At 44.2% G+C, this 17,569-nt stretch overlaps 1 protein-coding gene across 15 annotated transcripts in view; it reads left to right on the top strand.

Annotated features, from left to right (window-relative positions):
- Atxn7l1 (ataxin 7 like 1) overlaps window positions 1–17,569 on the top strand; it is a 235,748-nt gene that overhangs the window by 197,202 nt on the left and 20,977 nt on the right. For all 15 annotated transcript variants that reach the window (XM_046464117.2, XM_046464116.2, XM_046464113.2 and 12 more), the window contains 3 exons: window positions 3,775–4,058; window positions 7,134–7,216; window positions 8,068–8,318. In XM_046464117.2, the coding sequence (XP_046320073.1) occupies window positions 3,775–4,058; window positions 7,134–7,216; window positions 8,068–8,318 (618 nt within the window). The remainder of the gene's footprint in view (window positions 1–3,774; window positions 4,059–7,133; window positions 7,217–8,067; window positions 8,319–17,569) is intronic.

The following is a 17,569-nucleotide window of genomic DNA, read 5'->3' as shown; positions in this document are numbered from 1 at the left end:
AATTTCAAATTAGGAGCTCAGTCACAGACTTTAGCTGGCCTGGTTCAAGCTCAGTCACACATAGTTGAGAGAAGCGTCACCTAAGCGATGAGTCAACGGGCACACTGATCCAGATGTCTGGGCCTAGTGCCCCTGCGCTCATGCGGCTGCCTTACAGAGTACATCTGGAGCTGGACTTTCTGGAGGAGAAACACAACTGAACTGTGAGCATTTGAAGGGCAATTTATACCTTTGTTCTGAATTATTCAGTCCCCAGCATCAGACCTTTGTCTGCTGAGGACATAAGCATTCAGCCTACACTAGGGCATGCTTCACAGAACCTGGAGAACTTTGTACTCATCCCTGCTCGTGCAATGAGAGCCAAATCTGGAGCTGGAAGGTCTTGATTCCTTTCCTGAACTAAAATGACTTCACAAAGAAGTGTTGTCAGAGAAGGTGGCTCAGGTGCTGGAGGCCTGCTCACCTGAATAGTATCAACATTTGAAGTTTGGTTTATTTTTGTACTAAAGAGACAAAACTTAGTAGATCTGATCAAGAGTGAGAAATTAAAAAAAAAAAAAACTTTTTGAGGGCTGGAGTTGTAGCTCAGTGGCAGAACGCTTGCCTAGCATGTGTGAGGCACTGAGTTTGATCCTCAGCAACACATAAAAGTAAATAGATAAAATAAAGGCATTCTGTCCATCTACAACTACAAAAAAAATTTAAAGAAAACTTTTTGAGTAGGTTCTTCTATGTGTGTGTATACACATACACATATGTACGTGTTATTTCAGGTTTACATTGAGTTTTGTAATTTGGTTTGTTTGGATTTTTTTTAGTTTGTACCTTTAAATTTTTCAAATTAAGGTAAAATGCACGTAACATAAAATTTACCATCTTAACCTTTTTTAACGCACAGTTCAGTAGTGTTAAGTACATTCACATTGCTGTGTAACCAAACTCCAGAGTTCTCTTCATTTTATAACAATGATGCTGTCTTGAATAACAAATTAGAATTAATTAATTAATTTTTAAAAAATGAAACTCTAGGCTGGGTGCTGTGACACATGCCTGTAATCCCAGAGGTTGAGGCAGAAGGATGGCAAGTTCAAGACCAGCCTAGGCAGCTTAGGGAGACCCTGTCTTAAAATAAAAAATGGAAAGGGATGTAGATGAAGCTCAGGGGTAGGGTACGCCTCGGTTCAATCCTCAATACCAAAAACAAAAATGAAACTCTATACCCATTCTCCTCTCCCTCAACCCCTGGCAACTGCAGCTCTATTTCCCATCTCCATGAATTTGACTACTCTGGGTACTTTGTGGAAGTGGAATCACATATTATTTGTCTTTTTGTCACTGGCTTATTTTATTTAGCACACTGTCCTCAAAGTTCATCCCTAGGTCAGAATCTCTTTCCTTTTTAAGGCCAAATTGTACCACATTTTATTTGTCCATTAAACTGTTGATGGACATTGGGTTGCTTCCACCCTCTGGCTGTTGCAAATAATGCTGCTCTGAACATGGGTGTGCAGATATCTCTTTGAGACCCTGGTTTCTGTAGCTTGTGTTTTTTAAAATAGAGTGAAAAAATGAGCCTGGAAGAATTCTGTTGCACAATATCACACACCTTCACATTTTTAATCATTTGGAAAAAATCAGGAATGCAGTGTTATCTTAGTCTGTTTTCTGCTGCTGTAACAGAATACTGCAGACTGGGTGGATTTATAAAGAAAAATGGTAGGTACATGGTGGCAATGGTGCATGCCTATTATCCCAGCAACAGAGGAGGCTGAGGCAGGAAGATTGCAAGTTGGAGGCCAGCCTCAGCAATACCTGTTATTAATACCCTGTTTTAAAATTAAAAATAAAAAGGGCTAGGGATGTAATTCAGTGGTGGAGTACCCCTGGGTTCAACTCTGGGACTACAAAAGAAACAAGGGAAGGAAGGAAAGAAAGAAATTTGTTTTACATGGTCTGGAGGCTAGGAAGTCCAAGATCAAGGTGCCAGCAACTGGTGAGGGCCTTTTTGCTGTCATGGTGGAGGGCATCACATGATGAGGGTAAGGAAGTACACAGGCTCAGGTCTCCTTTCCTCTTATTATAAAGCCACTAATCCCTGTCGGGGAGCCCCATCCTCCCAATTTCATCTGACCCCAATTACCTCTCAAAGACACCACTTCCAAATACCATCAACATGTGAACTTGAAGGTTGAGTTTGGAGGACTCATTCAAACTTTGGAGGACTCATTCAAACCATTGCAGGTGATAACTTCACCGAGGAGTGTATATAACTTCTGAGCACTGTCACTCCTCAAGGGCTTCTGGTGCAGTTGGCAAGCAACATGGGAGTGCTTAGAGAATCACCATTAAATAAACAGGCAGCTGTGCATCAACGACTCCAATACAGGGCAGAACTGGCAGTTATACCAAGTATTGCTAAAAGCCACCATTCCAGTTTCCCCTCACACCGACTAAGTCCCACACTCTTTCCCCAGGCCAAGAAGTCACATGGCCCCAAGGGAGAATCCGTAATGTCCAGCCACAATCTGTTCCACCACTATGTGCCCTTCTCACTGGCAAAGATCTGTAACATCTGTGATCCTGTTTCTAAGTCAGAAGAGGGACAGGGGCTCAGGGGTTGCTGAAATAATTTCATGAATACTTTGATCACAGAAATGATCTGTGAGTGTATCTTAGAGAAGAGGGAGCCAGCCAGCTTTGTGGACAGATAGGATTCCTCCCCTGCCAAAAACAGCCTCTCTTTCATGCCCTACATTGTCTGCAGGCATGTAAAAGCCATATTCTCCATCATTTGGCATTCAAATAGCTAAGTCGGCTGCACTCTCAGCTCAAAGATGATTGGGGAGCTGAAGTGTTAGCATTCTACCCTCCTGCCAGGAGGAAAGGGAATCTGGTTCAGGGACCAAAGCAAAGCTTATTCATCTCATCTTTTAAGACCCCAAGACAGAGTCCTCCACAGCCCCCCAGACACAGGGTCCTCCAGCATTAAAGAGCTGCAGAAATCAAATGCACATCCATCACAGGAGAAATAGCAGGGAAGTGGGGCAAAGGTGACAGATTCTGAAGAGTGAATGCACACCTTTGTGCTCTTGCCTTCTTAAAATTCATCCTCTCACCTGCCAGCCTTGAGAATTGCCTATTTACATAACTAGCTGCCTAAAATGGAATATTGGATAATGGTACATGGCGGCTCACTCAATTTGAGCCCATCCCCGGGATATGAGAGTGATCCAGAAGCCCTCCAACAGCATGGAGTGCGGCGGGCTGGCCTGAAGCCATGCCTCCGTGGGGTGTGATCCTGTCAGCTCTCCGGAGCTAAGCAGATGTCAGGTCGATCGGCTGGGGAGGGAGACTAGTGAACAGGGGGAAGGGAACCTTATTCAACTGTGGCACACTGTCTGCAGGGGACAGACAGTGTCTCTGCCTGGGCTTCACAGCGGATGCCTTGTTCTGCCCAAGGTGCCGTTTCAGAGACCCACACATAGGACCTGAGAAAGAGGAGAATCACAGGATCCATGGGGACAAGCCAGCACGGGAGGTAATCAGTCAGCTCTGATGCTATCCTGGGCACTGTGCCAGCCTCACACCCCCTGTTGGTCCTTTCCACAGCACAAATCTCTATCCCATCAAAACTGGAATCATGCTGCTTGCTTATAGGAGGAGTATAAATAAGTGATAAGGAAGTGTTCTGATAATGATAAGCGGCTATAGCTCTTCAGCAGACCAGATGTATCAAAGAAGGCAATTGTGTATGTTTGTTCATTTATTTTTCAGCGTTCCGGTTCCTGTAGTCAGTTTAGAGAAAATTCCTAACCTAGTGAAGGCAGATGGTGCCAATGTCAAAATGAACTCTACAACCACTACTGCAGTCACCTCCTCCTCCACCTCCTCCTCTGCCGTCTCCACCCCTCCTTTAATTAAGCCCATCTTGATGTCCAAGTCAGTGCCACCTTCACCAGAGAAAATCCTAAATGGCAAAGGAATTCTGTCAGCCACAATAGACAAGAAACACCAAAATGGCACCAAAAACAGCAACAAGCCTTACCGGAGACTTTCAGGTATGTGTCAGTGTCATTAGAGTCTGGCTCATGATAAGACTAAAGTTGAGTCCCATCTGTAACCAAAGGAGTGTTCTTATAATTAAGCAGCTCTGTTTTATTTTAAGGGGGACATGGAGCTATCTGCAAACAGGACCTCCACCTAAAAGTGCAAGGAGAACTGCTTCTTACTCCCAGGCAAAGTCCCTTTGCTTGGTTAATTGCTTAGGAGGAGTTACTCCAGCCACCCCAGGGGTGAGATGCTCTGCACTGACCAACAGTCTGTGGACTTAGAGGGTCTCCTTAGCAGGTGGCTCTGTGCAGCCAAATATGCTGACAGGTTGAAGGTCCTTGGCTCCCACAGAAGCTTCACTGCTATAAAGTTGGACAGTCTGCAGGGATATTTCACAGTGGCTCTGGTCATGCTGGGATAGCCTCATCAGAAAAATGCTACACAGGGAGATACACCGCTGTCCTTTGGCCTTGTGGGTTTCCAGGTTGACTCTGCAGTTGGGACTTTTACAAATGCCCTTTCCCCATAATCAGGTCAGAGTTCTCAAATGGGAGACTCAGGCTGGCACAGCAGATGGGGCACTGGGAGGTCTCTCTTGGGCCTACTCCTCAGTTGTCCAAGCAGACACATGGCCACTCTTTGAGTGGCTCGCTAGAGGCCCCTTATGGATGATGTTTGCTTTGGATCTGTTGTAGAACTAACTTGGGCAGTTCTGCTCTCTCTAAATGACCAGGAAAAGCTATAACTTCATAATATCTCCACACACCATGAGGTCTATCTAATGGTAGCCAGAAAAAAATAAAATACAGTGAAAGCCATCCCGTGAGAGAGAAACCTTCTGGTTATAAGCAAGTCTGGTTATTTGGGTTTTTGGTTTTTGGAGGGTGGTTTGTTTTTTTGTTTGTTTGTTTGGTACTGAGGATTGAACCCAGGCGAGTTTAACCACTGAACTACATCCCAAGCCCTTTTTCATATTTTTTAGAGACAGGGTCTTGCTAAGTTGCTTAGGGCCTTTCTAAGTTTCTGAGGCTGGCTTTGAACTCGAGATCCTCCTGCCTCAGCCTCCCAAGTCGCTGGGATCACAGGCATGCACCACTGCGCCCAGCCGTGAGCAAGGTTTTTAAGCACCCAAGGAACTGTGGGTAATTTTTATTTTCTACTTTGTGTTTATCTGTATTTCTTATTTTTCTATCTTACATTTGAAACTCTTTAAAAAATCATATATTACAAATACCTCAGGCCCAAAGCATTCAAATGGAAATAGTGCCCTGCCCCATTCTCCATGTCCTAGCCACCCACTGTGAGGGAAAGGTAGAGTGTGGTGCTCTGTGAGCACTCTGGGGCCTTGCTCCCCCTGAATGGAAGTGCAGTGTCAGTGATGGTGGGGGGGGAGGGGAGCAGCGAATAGGCCTGGGCACAGTGTCCAGAGGCCACGGATCCCTTGTTGCAGCAGAAGCATGATCTTGACTTGCAGCCTGTATCGCAATCTGAGTTTGTCTGGGACTTTCCTGAGGACTATTGGTTTTGCACTTGGTTAGTTTTCTTGTCTCATTGGGTCTTTTCTTGTTTCTACCTCGCTCCCACATTTGGCATCCAATTCCATCCCCCAGCCAATAACCCGCTCAGCTCTAGGCCAGCATGAGGTGCTGGTGTGGGTCTGGGCACTGGCCGGACTCTGACAGATCCGAGGGGGAAGGACCCCCACGGCACAGCGTGGGACCTGGCACGCAGGCATTCACTGCCTGCTGGGCAGAGGGATCCAAGGAAACCAGCATCTCCAGACCTAGCAGTTTTCTTTTCTTAAAATGAAGATTGTAAAAAAGGAAGGCAAAAAGCACAAAGGAGGGAGGGAAGTACTTGGATATCCTTGGGTGTAAGAATGATTTCATGCCCACAGCATCATAGCTACTGTTGCAACCTCCCCTCCTGACCCCCAAACCTTCTTTGAAAATAGAACACATTCATTTATTATGCTCTGAGTTTACTCCACCAATTGCAGTTGTTGACTGGGTAACCTCTCTTGAATTTGGAGCTATTCGAGGCCCTCCTCCCCCCAGCAATAGAACGCCACCTATTTCCACACACACCCAGAGAGCTGTGGACTTCCTCTCCTCAGAACTTGGGTGTTCACTGGGTACCTTCCAGAAACAGCACAGGCCATTCTAAAACCTAATGGATCCTTAAAAGATTGCCTCATGTCCCCACATTTTCCAGGTATGGAGAACATATTTGTTATCCCAGAAGGGAGGAAGGATCCCCAATGGGCATAAAAAGAACTGATTCCTTAGAAGTAGCCTCCACATGAGCTGTCAACCATCCCTTCAGACCCAGGACCCGGGTAAAGCCACATCTCCCCACACAGGGGCCCTTCCTCCCTAGCTGCCCTGTCTTATTCTCCTGAAGGGCTTCAGGGCCAAGGCTAGGAACAGAGTACAGGTTCACTCACGCAAAAACACACACTCAGACTTTTCCCTGCCCCTGCCTGTATCTAGAATGTTCCTGAATCAGGTAAATGACTTTGTTGGTCTGTGCAGGTGTGTGGAAAGCCCCTGCTGAGTGCTTTGTAAAGTATGGGAGAGGCAGGTCACACTGACATGTCAAGGAACCATCTCCCACTTAAATGGCTAAATTAGCAGGAAGGCAGGGGTGGAGGCTGGGGTGTGTGTACTGGGGTGTATGCAGCAGCCCAGGAAGAAGAGACCCTTGAGTCTCAGGTGGCTCTCCCTGCTCTGCAGCCGCTATGCCCCACGTGCCAAGGACCTGTGTGGACCGTTCAAATAAAATGAAGTGTTGCAAGCAGCACAGTTCCTTTTCTTCTGTTGCCCTCTCCCACCCTAACCCTGGTGCCCTGTGCTGGGCTTGGAAACTCTGCGATCAAAGGGGACTGCCATTTTCCCCTACGTGGGTCTTGAGGCATTTTAGCAGCCGGTTGGGAAAAAAAAGAAGAAGAAGAAGGAAAAACAGATTGCCTGACAATGTCTCACTTGTTGGTGCAAATGTGCATTTTTTAAAACTGTAGTCTTAATGCCAAATCCTATTTAGTCTCCTTTTTTCTTATATTTTTTGTTTGTTTCTTAAACCAGAGAGAGAATTTGACCCAAATAAACACTGTGGAGTATTGGATCCCGAGACAAAGAAACCTTGCACAAGATCCCTCACCTGCAAGGTATTTCTCTTTCCATAAAAAATACTTCCTGCTCTTGCTGGGGCCTTTGTCGAAATGTTTGCATGCCACTCTCTGCACACGGCAGGGTGTGGAACCTCGACATGACCTCCAGCTGTTCTTTGTAAGGGAAATGCTTTCTTCTCGTCCATGGTAGCAGAGTGCCTGCCTCAAGCTGGCTGGCTTTTTAAGGAGAGGGAAAAAAAAAAAAAACTAGGCTTCCCCTGTTACTTGGGAGGCCAGACAGTAAATTGTATTTATAGGCACTCACAGGCGGTTCTAAAGCCTGCTACGTTTTAATGTATGCAGGAACGGCGGCGGCGGCGGCGGCAGCGCCCTGAAGGGGAGGATGAGATGCCGCGCCCCTGATCCAGCCACACGGGGTGGCCAGGGGAACAGCGGACCCAAGGCGGCCGCCATTGGGTAGCCCAAAGCCCCACATTTCCTTCTGAACTGCTAGTGCTTCTTGGGATCGAGGCTATGGCCCTCTCTGCTTGGTGGCTCGGTTTGTCTGGGCCGACTCGAGCCTCCCACCTGCACCTGGATTAACTCTAGCATTCCCTCGCGGTTGCCTTTTCATCAGAGAGGTTTTCATGGGTTCTGCGCTGAAGCTCGTCATCTCAGGCCATGTTTTTGGAGGAAGCTTTGGCTTCTTAGCACCAGGAGTGTAGGGCATGGTTGCGTCCGTGTGGTCTCTGCCTCTTCCCAGCCACAGAGCAGGAGCTGTTGCCTTGAAGTTGACTTTTCAAGCACCTCTAAATTCCCATGATTGCTATTTCTGAAATGCAGGGCCTGGGGAAGCAGGTTTATGTGCTGATCAAAGAGGCTGTGCTTCTCATCTCTCTTCTCCTTAGACACACTCGCTAAGCCATCGGAGGGCAGTCCCGGGCCGGAAAAAGCAATTTGACCTCCTCCTGGCGGAACACAAAGCCAAGTCCCGGGAGAAAGAAGTTAAAGAGCACCTCCTGACTTCCACAAGGGAAATACTTCCAAATCCACCTGGGCCAGGGCAGGAGTCTCTGCTGGGATCTTCAGGGAGTTCGGGGCCAGAACCAAAAGTTGCATCCCCTGCAAAATCCAGGCCACCTAACTCTGTACTTCCCAGGTAAGTCCTGCATTGGCGATAGAAGACCTGAGTCCTTAGTCAAGGCATTTTACCTGGCTGGGTGTGCCGTGTGTGTGGTCTGATCATGCATCAATTGGAAATCATAATAGCACCTCATAAGGCGCTTCTAAGTTCAAATGAGATCATGTGCATAAGGGGCTCAGCCCAGTGCCTGCCACAAAGTGTTCAACAGATCTTACTGCTGTCATTATCATCATCTTTGTCATATGTAGCAGCAGCAGCCTTTCTAGCAAACCCTTTTATCAGACAGTAAGTGTTTTTATAGAGCAAGAAATAAAAACCTGGACCAGTAACATGCCAAGAAAGCTGCTCTTCTGAGCCACCTGTTTGGGGTTTTATTTGGTTGTCCTGAACAGAAAACAGAACTAAAGCCCATGTGGATTAAAACAATTTAAAATCCACAAATGTCTGTTTTGATGGGTAGTGCACCAATTTCCAGGTAATGGGGCAAGGGAATATAATATTTATTTTAAAATATTATTATTGAATAATTATAACTCCATAAGCAAGGTACCAGGTTAGTCTCTCTCAGGCAGAGGCATGGAGAAAAATGAACCTAGGCTCTGCTTTTCAAAAATTTAGAGTTGAGGAAATGAGATAAGACTCAAATATCCACACTTTACATAAAAAGGAAACATTAATAATACTCAATGAGAACTAGAGATAATGACCTTATCTGATGGTTTTTTTCATGCATGCAATGTGTCTCGGAGAGTAATTGTCCAATAAGCAAGTAGGCTTTAAGAGAACATCATTAGAAAGGAAGGGCAGGGAGTTGATTTTTAAAGCAGAAATTAATCTTTGGTGGCAGTTGATCCTGATCTACCAGCTTCTCACCCTCATGCACTTTGCACTTTGGTACAAGTCTGACAGCAGAGGCCCTCTGTCATTATGGCCACGCGCAGCTTCAGGCATTCAGGAGGGAGCAGTCAGGTGGAATTGCCACCCCATCGTCACAGCCGCTGTTGTGTCATTGCCATCACTCACTTTGCAAGATTGTTTTATAACTACTTCTCACTGTAATTCCGGGTATTAATTAAGGATATTAACCTTGTTTTAGAGTTGAAGAAATAATCTGTTCCAAACTTTGGAAAGGTCTCTGTATACAGTAGTCCCCCATATCTAAGAGCCCAGTGGATATTTAATTGCAGATAATATCAAACCCTATCTATACTATTTTTTTCCAATACATACATACCTGTGATAAAATTTAACTTATAAATTGGTGATAGTAAAATAAAATAGAACAATTATAACATATACCATAACAGAATTGCCAGCATTGCTACTCTTGTACTATGGGCTGCTGACTAAATAAAATAATGGTTACTTGAACACAAACACTGCTATACTGTGACAGTTTATCTGATAACCAAAACAGCTGCTAACTGACTAATGGGCGGGTAGTGTATACAGCATGGATACATTGGACAAATAGATGATTCGTGCCCCAGGTGAGACAGAGTGGGACGGTGTAATATTATATCACACTACTCATGATTGTATATAATTTAAAACTTATAATTTGTTTATTTCTGGAATTTTTCATTTAACAGTTTTGGATATCAGTTGACCATGGGTAACTGAGCTATAAAGTGAAACCACTGATAAGGTGGGGGTGGGGAGGGACTATGTTTAGGAACTTTCAAATTCTTTGTGCCTATTGAATATTTTCATTTCAATACAACTTTCCATGGTACCCCATATAGAAGCAGCCTTGCCTTACCTGAAGACAAGTTAGTCCTCCTCTCATTACACACATTCCTAGAACCATTGTCCCCAGCCCTCCAAGGCATCACCTCAGATTCCCCAAGGGAACCCAGTATGAAAACCTTTTATTAAACATTTCTCCATTGGTTTTTGGCCATGGAGGCACTTCTCCCAGAAGTGGTGCCTGGGTTAACAGAGTCAAAAAGGAGTGGTTATTAAAAAATAAAACAGGCAGTAGAGCCTTAAGGATCTTCATTGTTCTGTTCCTTTTTGCATTTACTTTAGGTTGGAATCTTGTGCAATCAGAGATTGAAAAAGCATAATCAGAGATTAATGTTGTAATCACACTAAACTTACAAAGATGTTTATTTACCGATATTAATGATACATATACACTATATATTTCAGGCTGAGGATGTAACTCAGAGAGGACTTGCCTAGTATGTGCAAGGTTCTAGGTTTGATCCCCAGCACCACATGGGGAAGAAAAAAAAAAGGAGAAGAAGAAACATATTTCATCTACACTATCTGTGATTGGCAAAAAAAAAAAAAAAGAAAGCTATCACATGTGAATGGAATTATTATAATCCTTACCAATTATGAATTCCCTTTATAGGAAATGCTACCGTGTGTGAATTTATTTCTTACCTATCTTTTTAATAACCTTGAAAATATTTTAGTTCTCATATTCTTGAACTGCATCCCATTCTTGTCAGGGATTGCTAAAAAAGGAACTTGGGTCTAGAATTAGAAAACTGTGAGTTAGATAACAAGGGTTGGAACAGGATTTGAAGTGAAAATCTCACCTCCATGCTTGGTAACTAGATAAACTTAAGCATGATTATTAGCCTCTCTAACCCCAGATTGTTCATCTATAAAATGGAGCTAATAAGAGTTAAGTGAAAAAGTACCAAGCACATAATGTACTACTCAATTAATGGTAGCTGTAAGTGGTAGTGGTATTCCAAAGGGAAGCAATGTGAGTAAATGAAGGCCCTGGTGCTACCTTATTTTATATGCCTGTCTTCTGGTCCTCTGCCTGCAATCTTAGGGCCCTTGAATGACATACGTAGTCCATCTGTGTTGCTATAACAAAATACCTAGCACTGGGAATGTATAAGGGAAAAGGGTTTAATTCACTTATGATTCTGGTGATTGGGAAATCAAAACGGCCTAGCCCTAGCCTCTGGTGAGGGACCCCCTAGCTGCATTACACATGGCAGAGAAGCAGAAAGGGAAACTGCCATATGCAGAAGCAACGTATAAGAGCAAGGAAGCAAGAGATCAGGGAGAAGCCAGGCTCAGTCTCTTTTATAACAACTTTACTCTTAGAGGAACTAACCCATTCCTGAGAGACCCAACATACTCCAAGAGACCAGCGTGCATGCCTACTGAGGCCAGTGCCCCCAGCATCTAATTGTCTCTTAGGCCCCACCTTTTAAAGGTTCCATCCCCTCAACACCACTTCACTGGGAGCTAAGCTTCCAGCCTACGAACCTTGGAAGATAATTGTCACCAGAACAACTGTAGCACATAAACATGTGCTGTGTTTCTTTGTCCCCAACTCTAAGAAAACACACATCACTTGCCCTGAAGAGCCCAAGGATGATTAGATGACTGGCTCAGCCAAACTCACCAGAGATCTGTTGAAAAGGAAGAGGAGGGCAGAGGGTCAAGCTGGTCTCTGACAAGCCAGGCTGTAACCCCCAGGAAGAAGGAAGAAGAGTTAGGCTGGGAAGCCTGGGCCAGCACGATCTGGGCCCATCCCCCATGTTGTGGATGTTCACACAATCTGAAGTGTTAAATGGCAAAGCCTAATGACTCTTAGACTCCCAAGGGAAACGTCGAGCATGGCAGAAGGCCCCATGTCCCCGAGTAAGAGCAGAGATGAGCCTGGAGTGAAAGAACTCAGTTCTTTAGAATCATGTTCTTACCACACTGCTACAAGCCCTTTCTCTCCTTGGTTTAGGTCTGTCCGTTTCTCAATCTAGGGGACTTTGCGATCAAGCAGACAGGCACAGAACATCTCATTTCTTATGAATTTTGCCAGTAATTTCTTCATCTGAGACAGCGTGTAGCTGGCTGGGATGAGAAAATGTATGTAACATGCCTGGCACAGGGAAAGGATGCGATTAAGGTCATTGCCTTCCACTCTCTGCCCCAGAACCCTGGGACAGATGGATGCTATAGTTCCTCAAAGTGGTGGGGTGGGACTTTCCCTGAGTTTCTGAGTGGCACTGGACAGGCACCCACCATCACAGACTTTGTCTTTAGTCTCAGCTGGTAGGTGGAGAGGGGCCGGGTGATGCAGTGTCGAGGAGGAAAGAGTGGGTGGCAAGTCACAACCTCCAGTGACTTTGTGAACACTTTCTTGTGACTAGTGGCCCCAGTCCCCATCCCTTCCTGCCCACGCCTTGTGTTTTCTGAGACATGCTGGTTCCAGCAAACTCTTTTAGGCAGTGTGCGCACTATTCCCACAGTTCATCCCCCATCCCGTCCCCCCACACACACACTCGGAGCCCATTCTACACAAGAGCACATGGCTCCTGGGCTCACTTACTCCTCAGAAATCTCTTCTGTTCGTCTCCTCCCCTCTTTTATCTGGCACCTGGAGCTTACTAGTGTTTCAACCATGTTTTCCTTGATTAGACTTCATTTTTTAATCACAGTAATATAGGCACATAGTTCAGAAATCAAATGGTATTGACTTAGAAGGAAAAGCAGTGGCTCCTGCCCACCTGGAATAGCTCTTCGCTCCGTCTGTGACAGAGCATGTTTCCAGGTCCTGCTGTACCCCTCTTTCTTAGTTTGCTCCTTGATTTTGATGGAGTAGCTCCTACAGTGTCTTTCTACGAAGAATGGCACAGATCAGTTTTTAGAATCTTTACACACCTGAGAATGTTTTTGTTCTACCCACACACGTATTGATGATCTGCATAATAACTTGATTAAAAATCATTTCTCTGCAGAATTTTCAGGACACTTTTCCTTTGACTTCTAACATCACAAGTTTTTATCATGAAGTCCATTATTACTCTGATGCCCATTTCTTTGCATGTCACCAGTTTAAATCTCTGAAGTCTGGGACTCTAGAAGTTCTCAGGGTTTGTGGGAGATTTCTTTGTTCTTTTGTTTTTGTTTTTTTCCCTCAGGGATGCTTAACCCAGGGGTGCTTAACCACTGAGCCACATCTCCAGCCCTTTCTTGTTTTTTATTTAGAGACAGTTGCTTAGGGCCTCACTAAATTGCTGAGGCTGGCTTTGAACTTGTGATCCTCCTGCCTCAGCCTCCCAAGCCACTGGGATTACAGGCATACACCACTGTGCCTGGCTCAGGGGTCACTCTTGATATAGCTCTCTTTTCATTCACTGAACTAAATACTCAGTCAGTAGATCTATTCAGTCAGCAAGTTACTGTTCTATTCTCTCTGGGGTGTTTTCTGTGTTGCATCTTGGATACTTTTCTCCCTGCTTTTTTTTTCCCCCTCAATTTCTTAACCTCTTCTTAGTTGAATGTTGGACCTTTTGCTGTTTTTGGTTTTTTTGGCAGGGCAGGGGGATGTGCCGGGGATTAAACTCAGGGGCACTCAACCACTGAGCCACATCTCCAGCCCTTTTTTGTATTTTATTTAGAGATAGGGTCTCACTGAATTGCATAGCACCTCACTTTTGCTGAGGCTGGCTTTGAACTCACAATCCTCCTGCCTCAGCCTCCCAAGCCACTAGGATTCCAGGTGTGTGCCACCTCACCCAGCCTGATGTTTTAATTCTCTTTAAAAGTCCTGGTTGTACTTTCTAAAAGATTTTTCTTACTTCACCTTCAAAATTGTGTGTTCAATAATACATTTATGATACATTTAACATTTTTTGTTATCTGGTTCTTTTTTAATCTGATGGTTCCTTGTGATATTTTACAAGACACTATCAATTCTCCAAAGTAATACCATTCTTTTGTTGTGTTGCTAAGGCAGCGCTCTACCACTGAGCTGCTCCTCCAGCCTGGTAATAAATACCATGTGAGTATCTGTGAAGATAGGTTTTCAGTTTTTCCTCTTTCCCTCATTATCTTTGCCTCCTCCAGGCCTGTTCCACTTGTGTGTTTGCACCTTCGACATTTGACTGGTCAGTCTCATATTGGTCTACTCCAGGAAGGTGGGGCAATCCCTGACTATTCATGTCTAGAAGAGGCTGGTGGAAGTCTGTATGTGGGACTGTTTGAGCCCTTTGTCTGAGGGCTCACAGCAGTGAGATCTAAGCCTCGTCTCCAGGACACTCAGTTTCTCAAAACGAGGAGCCATGCCTGGCAGGGTGTCTGGAGATAGGCACCCTGGGCACCCTGACTAAGGAGCGCCCACAGCCCTGTGTCCCACTCCTGTCCTCAGATGAGCCTGGTGGCCCCATGTCTAGAGGTTCTCTAGTTCCTTTTCTCTGGAAAACCTTTGTTTTCTTTTAGAAAGTTGACTGAAGGGTGGGGGTTGTGGCTCAGCAGTAGAACACTCGCCTCTCATGTGTGAGACTCTGGGTTTGATCCTCAGCACCACATAAAAATAAATGAAATGAAGGTATTGTGTCCAACAACAATTGGAAAATAAATGTTTAAAAAAAAAAAAAAAAAGAAAGAAAGTTGACTGAAGCTGGGCGTCGTGGTGCACACTTGTAATCCTAGCAGCTTGGGAGGCTGAGGCAGGAGGATCACGAGTTCAAAGCCAGCCTCAGCAAAAATGAAACACTAAGCAATTCAGTGAGACCCTGTCTCTAAATAAATACAAAAAAGGGCTGGGGATGTGGCTCAGTGGGAGTGCCCCTGAGTTCAATCCCAGATACCAAAAACAAAGAAAGAAAGTTGACCGAGGTGGGGAGGAGCTGTCCTGGCAGGAGCCAGGTACCTGGTGGTATGCAGTGGTAGAAACGACCTGCATGTCAGTCCAGCTGCCTTGAGCTCTGTCATCTCTCCACCTGTTTAGGTCCTGATGAAGTCAGGACCACTCTTCCTTATGGATCTCTCTCTCTCTCTCTCTCTCTCTCTCTCTCTCTCTCTCTCTCTCTCTCTCTTTTTTTAATTCCTTATATTAGAGCAGCTTCAGGTTCACAGGAAAACTGACCCAAAAGTAACAGAGATTTCCCTTATGCCCCCTGCCCACACACATGCACAGCCTCTCCAGTGATCAACATCTTCCACCAAAGCCTAGTGTTTCTTTTTAAAAGTCGGAAAAGTCTTTCCAAAATCCCCCACCCCAAAAAATAAATGTTATTTTATTTCTCATGACCTTTTCTGAACCAATCATTAGTAAGTAAGATTATAGAGATTGCTATTGGTGTGGGGCTAAATGGATATTGGGAAGTCATCACCATAACTACCACCATATCCCTGCTGATCTCTTTGTTCCTTAGGGATAATGTCTTTTTTACTCCTTTGCTGTCATTTTAGTTGGCTTTGGGGGAGGGACCAAGAAATAAATGTGTATGATGTTTCTGCCCTGATTAACACTTCCACATTCGTTGCAGGATTAGTCACTGTAGCCAAGATATGGAAGTGTAACCTAAGTGTCTGCTGATGTATTAAAATATAAAGAAGTTTGGGTACATATAACACCATGGAATATTATTTAGGCATAAAAAAGAAAAGAAATTCTGACATTTTCAGTAACATGGATGAACCTTGTAGGCATTATGCTAGTGAAATAAGTCAGATGGAGAAAGACAAATACTGTATGATTCCACTTGTGTGTAGAATCTAAAAGAAACAAACTCATAGAAACAGAGGTTTCCAGGGGCTGAGGGATGAGGGGAAATGGATAGATCCGAGTAACTTTCAGTTATAAGATGAATACGTTCTGGGGAATCTGGTAATTACGGTAAACAATAGTACGTTATATTCTTAAAATTTGCTGAGAAAGTAGATCTTGAGCTTTCTCACCATGGGAAGAAAAAATGGAACCAAGCACAGTAGCACACACCCACAATCCTAGATACTCAGAAGATTAAGACAAGAGGATCATAAATTTGAGCCTGGGCAATATAGGGATAACACTCATATCTTAAAATTTAAAAGCACCCCTGAGTTCAAACCCCATACCACTCCCACTTCCACACACACGCAGGGCCAGGGGTGCAGCTTGGCAATAGAATCTAGCACGCACAAAGCCCTGGGTTTAATTCTCAGTTCCAGGGGAAAAAATGGTAATTAGTGGAGGTAAGGGATATGTTAACTCTATCAATTATAGTAACCATTTCACAAACATGCATATATCACATCATCACATTGTACACCCTCAATATGTGTAGCTATTTGTTTATTGTGTAAAGTGTAATGTATTGCACCTTATTAAAGTTGGGAAAACATTAAAATAAAAAAGTCAAGGAGTCAGGCATGGTAGGGCATGCTGGTAATCACAGCAGCTTGGGAGGCTGAGGCAGGAGGATCCCAAGTTCTAAAACAGCCTCAGTAACTTAGTGAGGCCCTAAGAAACTTAGCAAGACCCTGTTTCAAAATAAAATATAAAAAGGGATGGGGATGTGGCTCAGTGATTAAGCGCCCCTGGGTTCAATCCCTGGTACAAAAAAAAAAAAAAAAAGTCGAGTAGTCCTGAAGGACATAAATCAAAAAACTAATAGCACTTGATCTTGGGCAGCAGGATTATGTGTGATGTTTTCTGTCCTTCTGTTTGAGAATCATCTAAATTGTTTTACATTGAGATCTTAAGCCGTAGGCATGTAATAGTGCAGCTTCTCTTCCCAGTCCAGAAGAGTAGGCATCGAAGGAGGACTGGGGAGATGTGTTCTTTGGTCTGTAGACCTTTGGCATGCAGAATGAATGGCATCCTTGTTTTTATAATTATGGGAAGGTGAGTGTCAATGATAAATTGTCATTCCTATGAAATTTTCATAATAATGCTGAAAAACTACTTTTGGCTTTGTTTTGTTTTGTAGCAAATATATATAACATAAAATTTGACATTTTATCATTTTAAATTGTACTAAGTATATTCAACATATGCAGCCATGTCACACACATATGCATATGTGACATGCAGCCATGTCACACCCATTTCCAGAACGTTCTCTCAACTGCAGTTGAAACTCTTACCCATTAAACACTTACTCCCCATCCCTCCCTCCCTCTGGCATCTCAAAACCACTGTTCTATCTCGTGTAAGTGGAATCATACAGTGTTTGTCCTTGGTGCTGGTGATTTCACTTAGCATGCTGCCTTCAAGGTTCAGCCATAACATAGTAGGTATCAGAATTTCACATGTTTTCTCCAGTCAGAATGGCAATTATCGAGAATACAAATAATAATAAATGTTGGTGAGGATGTGGGGTAAAGGTTCATTCATACATTACTGGTGGGACTGCAAATTGGTGCAACCAATCTGGAAGGCAGTATAGAGATGCCTCAAAAAACATTTGACCCACTTGTCTCACTCCTAGGTTTATACCCGAAGAACTTAAAATCAGTCTACTATAGTGGCATAGCCACATCGATGTTTATAGCAGCTCAATTCACAATAGCTAAGCTAT

Source organism: Marmota monax, unplaced genomic scaffold, assembly GCF_021218885.2.
Source record: "Marmota monax isolate L192 unplaced genomic scaffold, Marmota_monax_Labrador192_F-V1.1 WCK01_AAM20220418_F8-fsc00065, whole genome shotgun sequence".
NCBI lineage: Eukaryota > Metazoa > Chordata > Mammalia > Rodentia > Sciuridae > Marmota > Marmota monax.
This window is presented reverse-complemented; position numbering and strand designations above follow the sequence as displayed.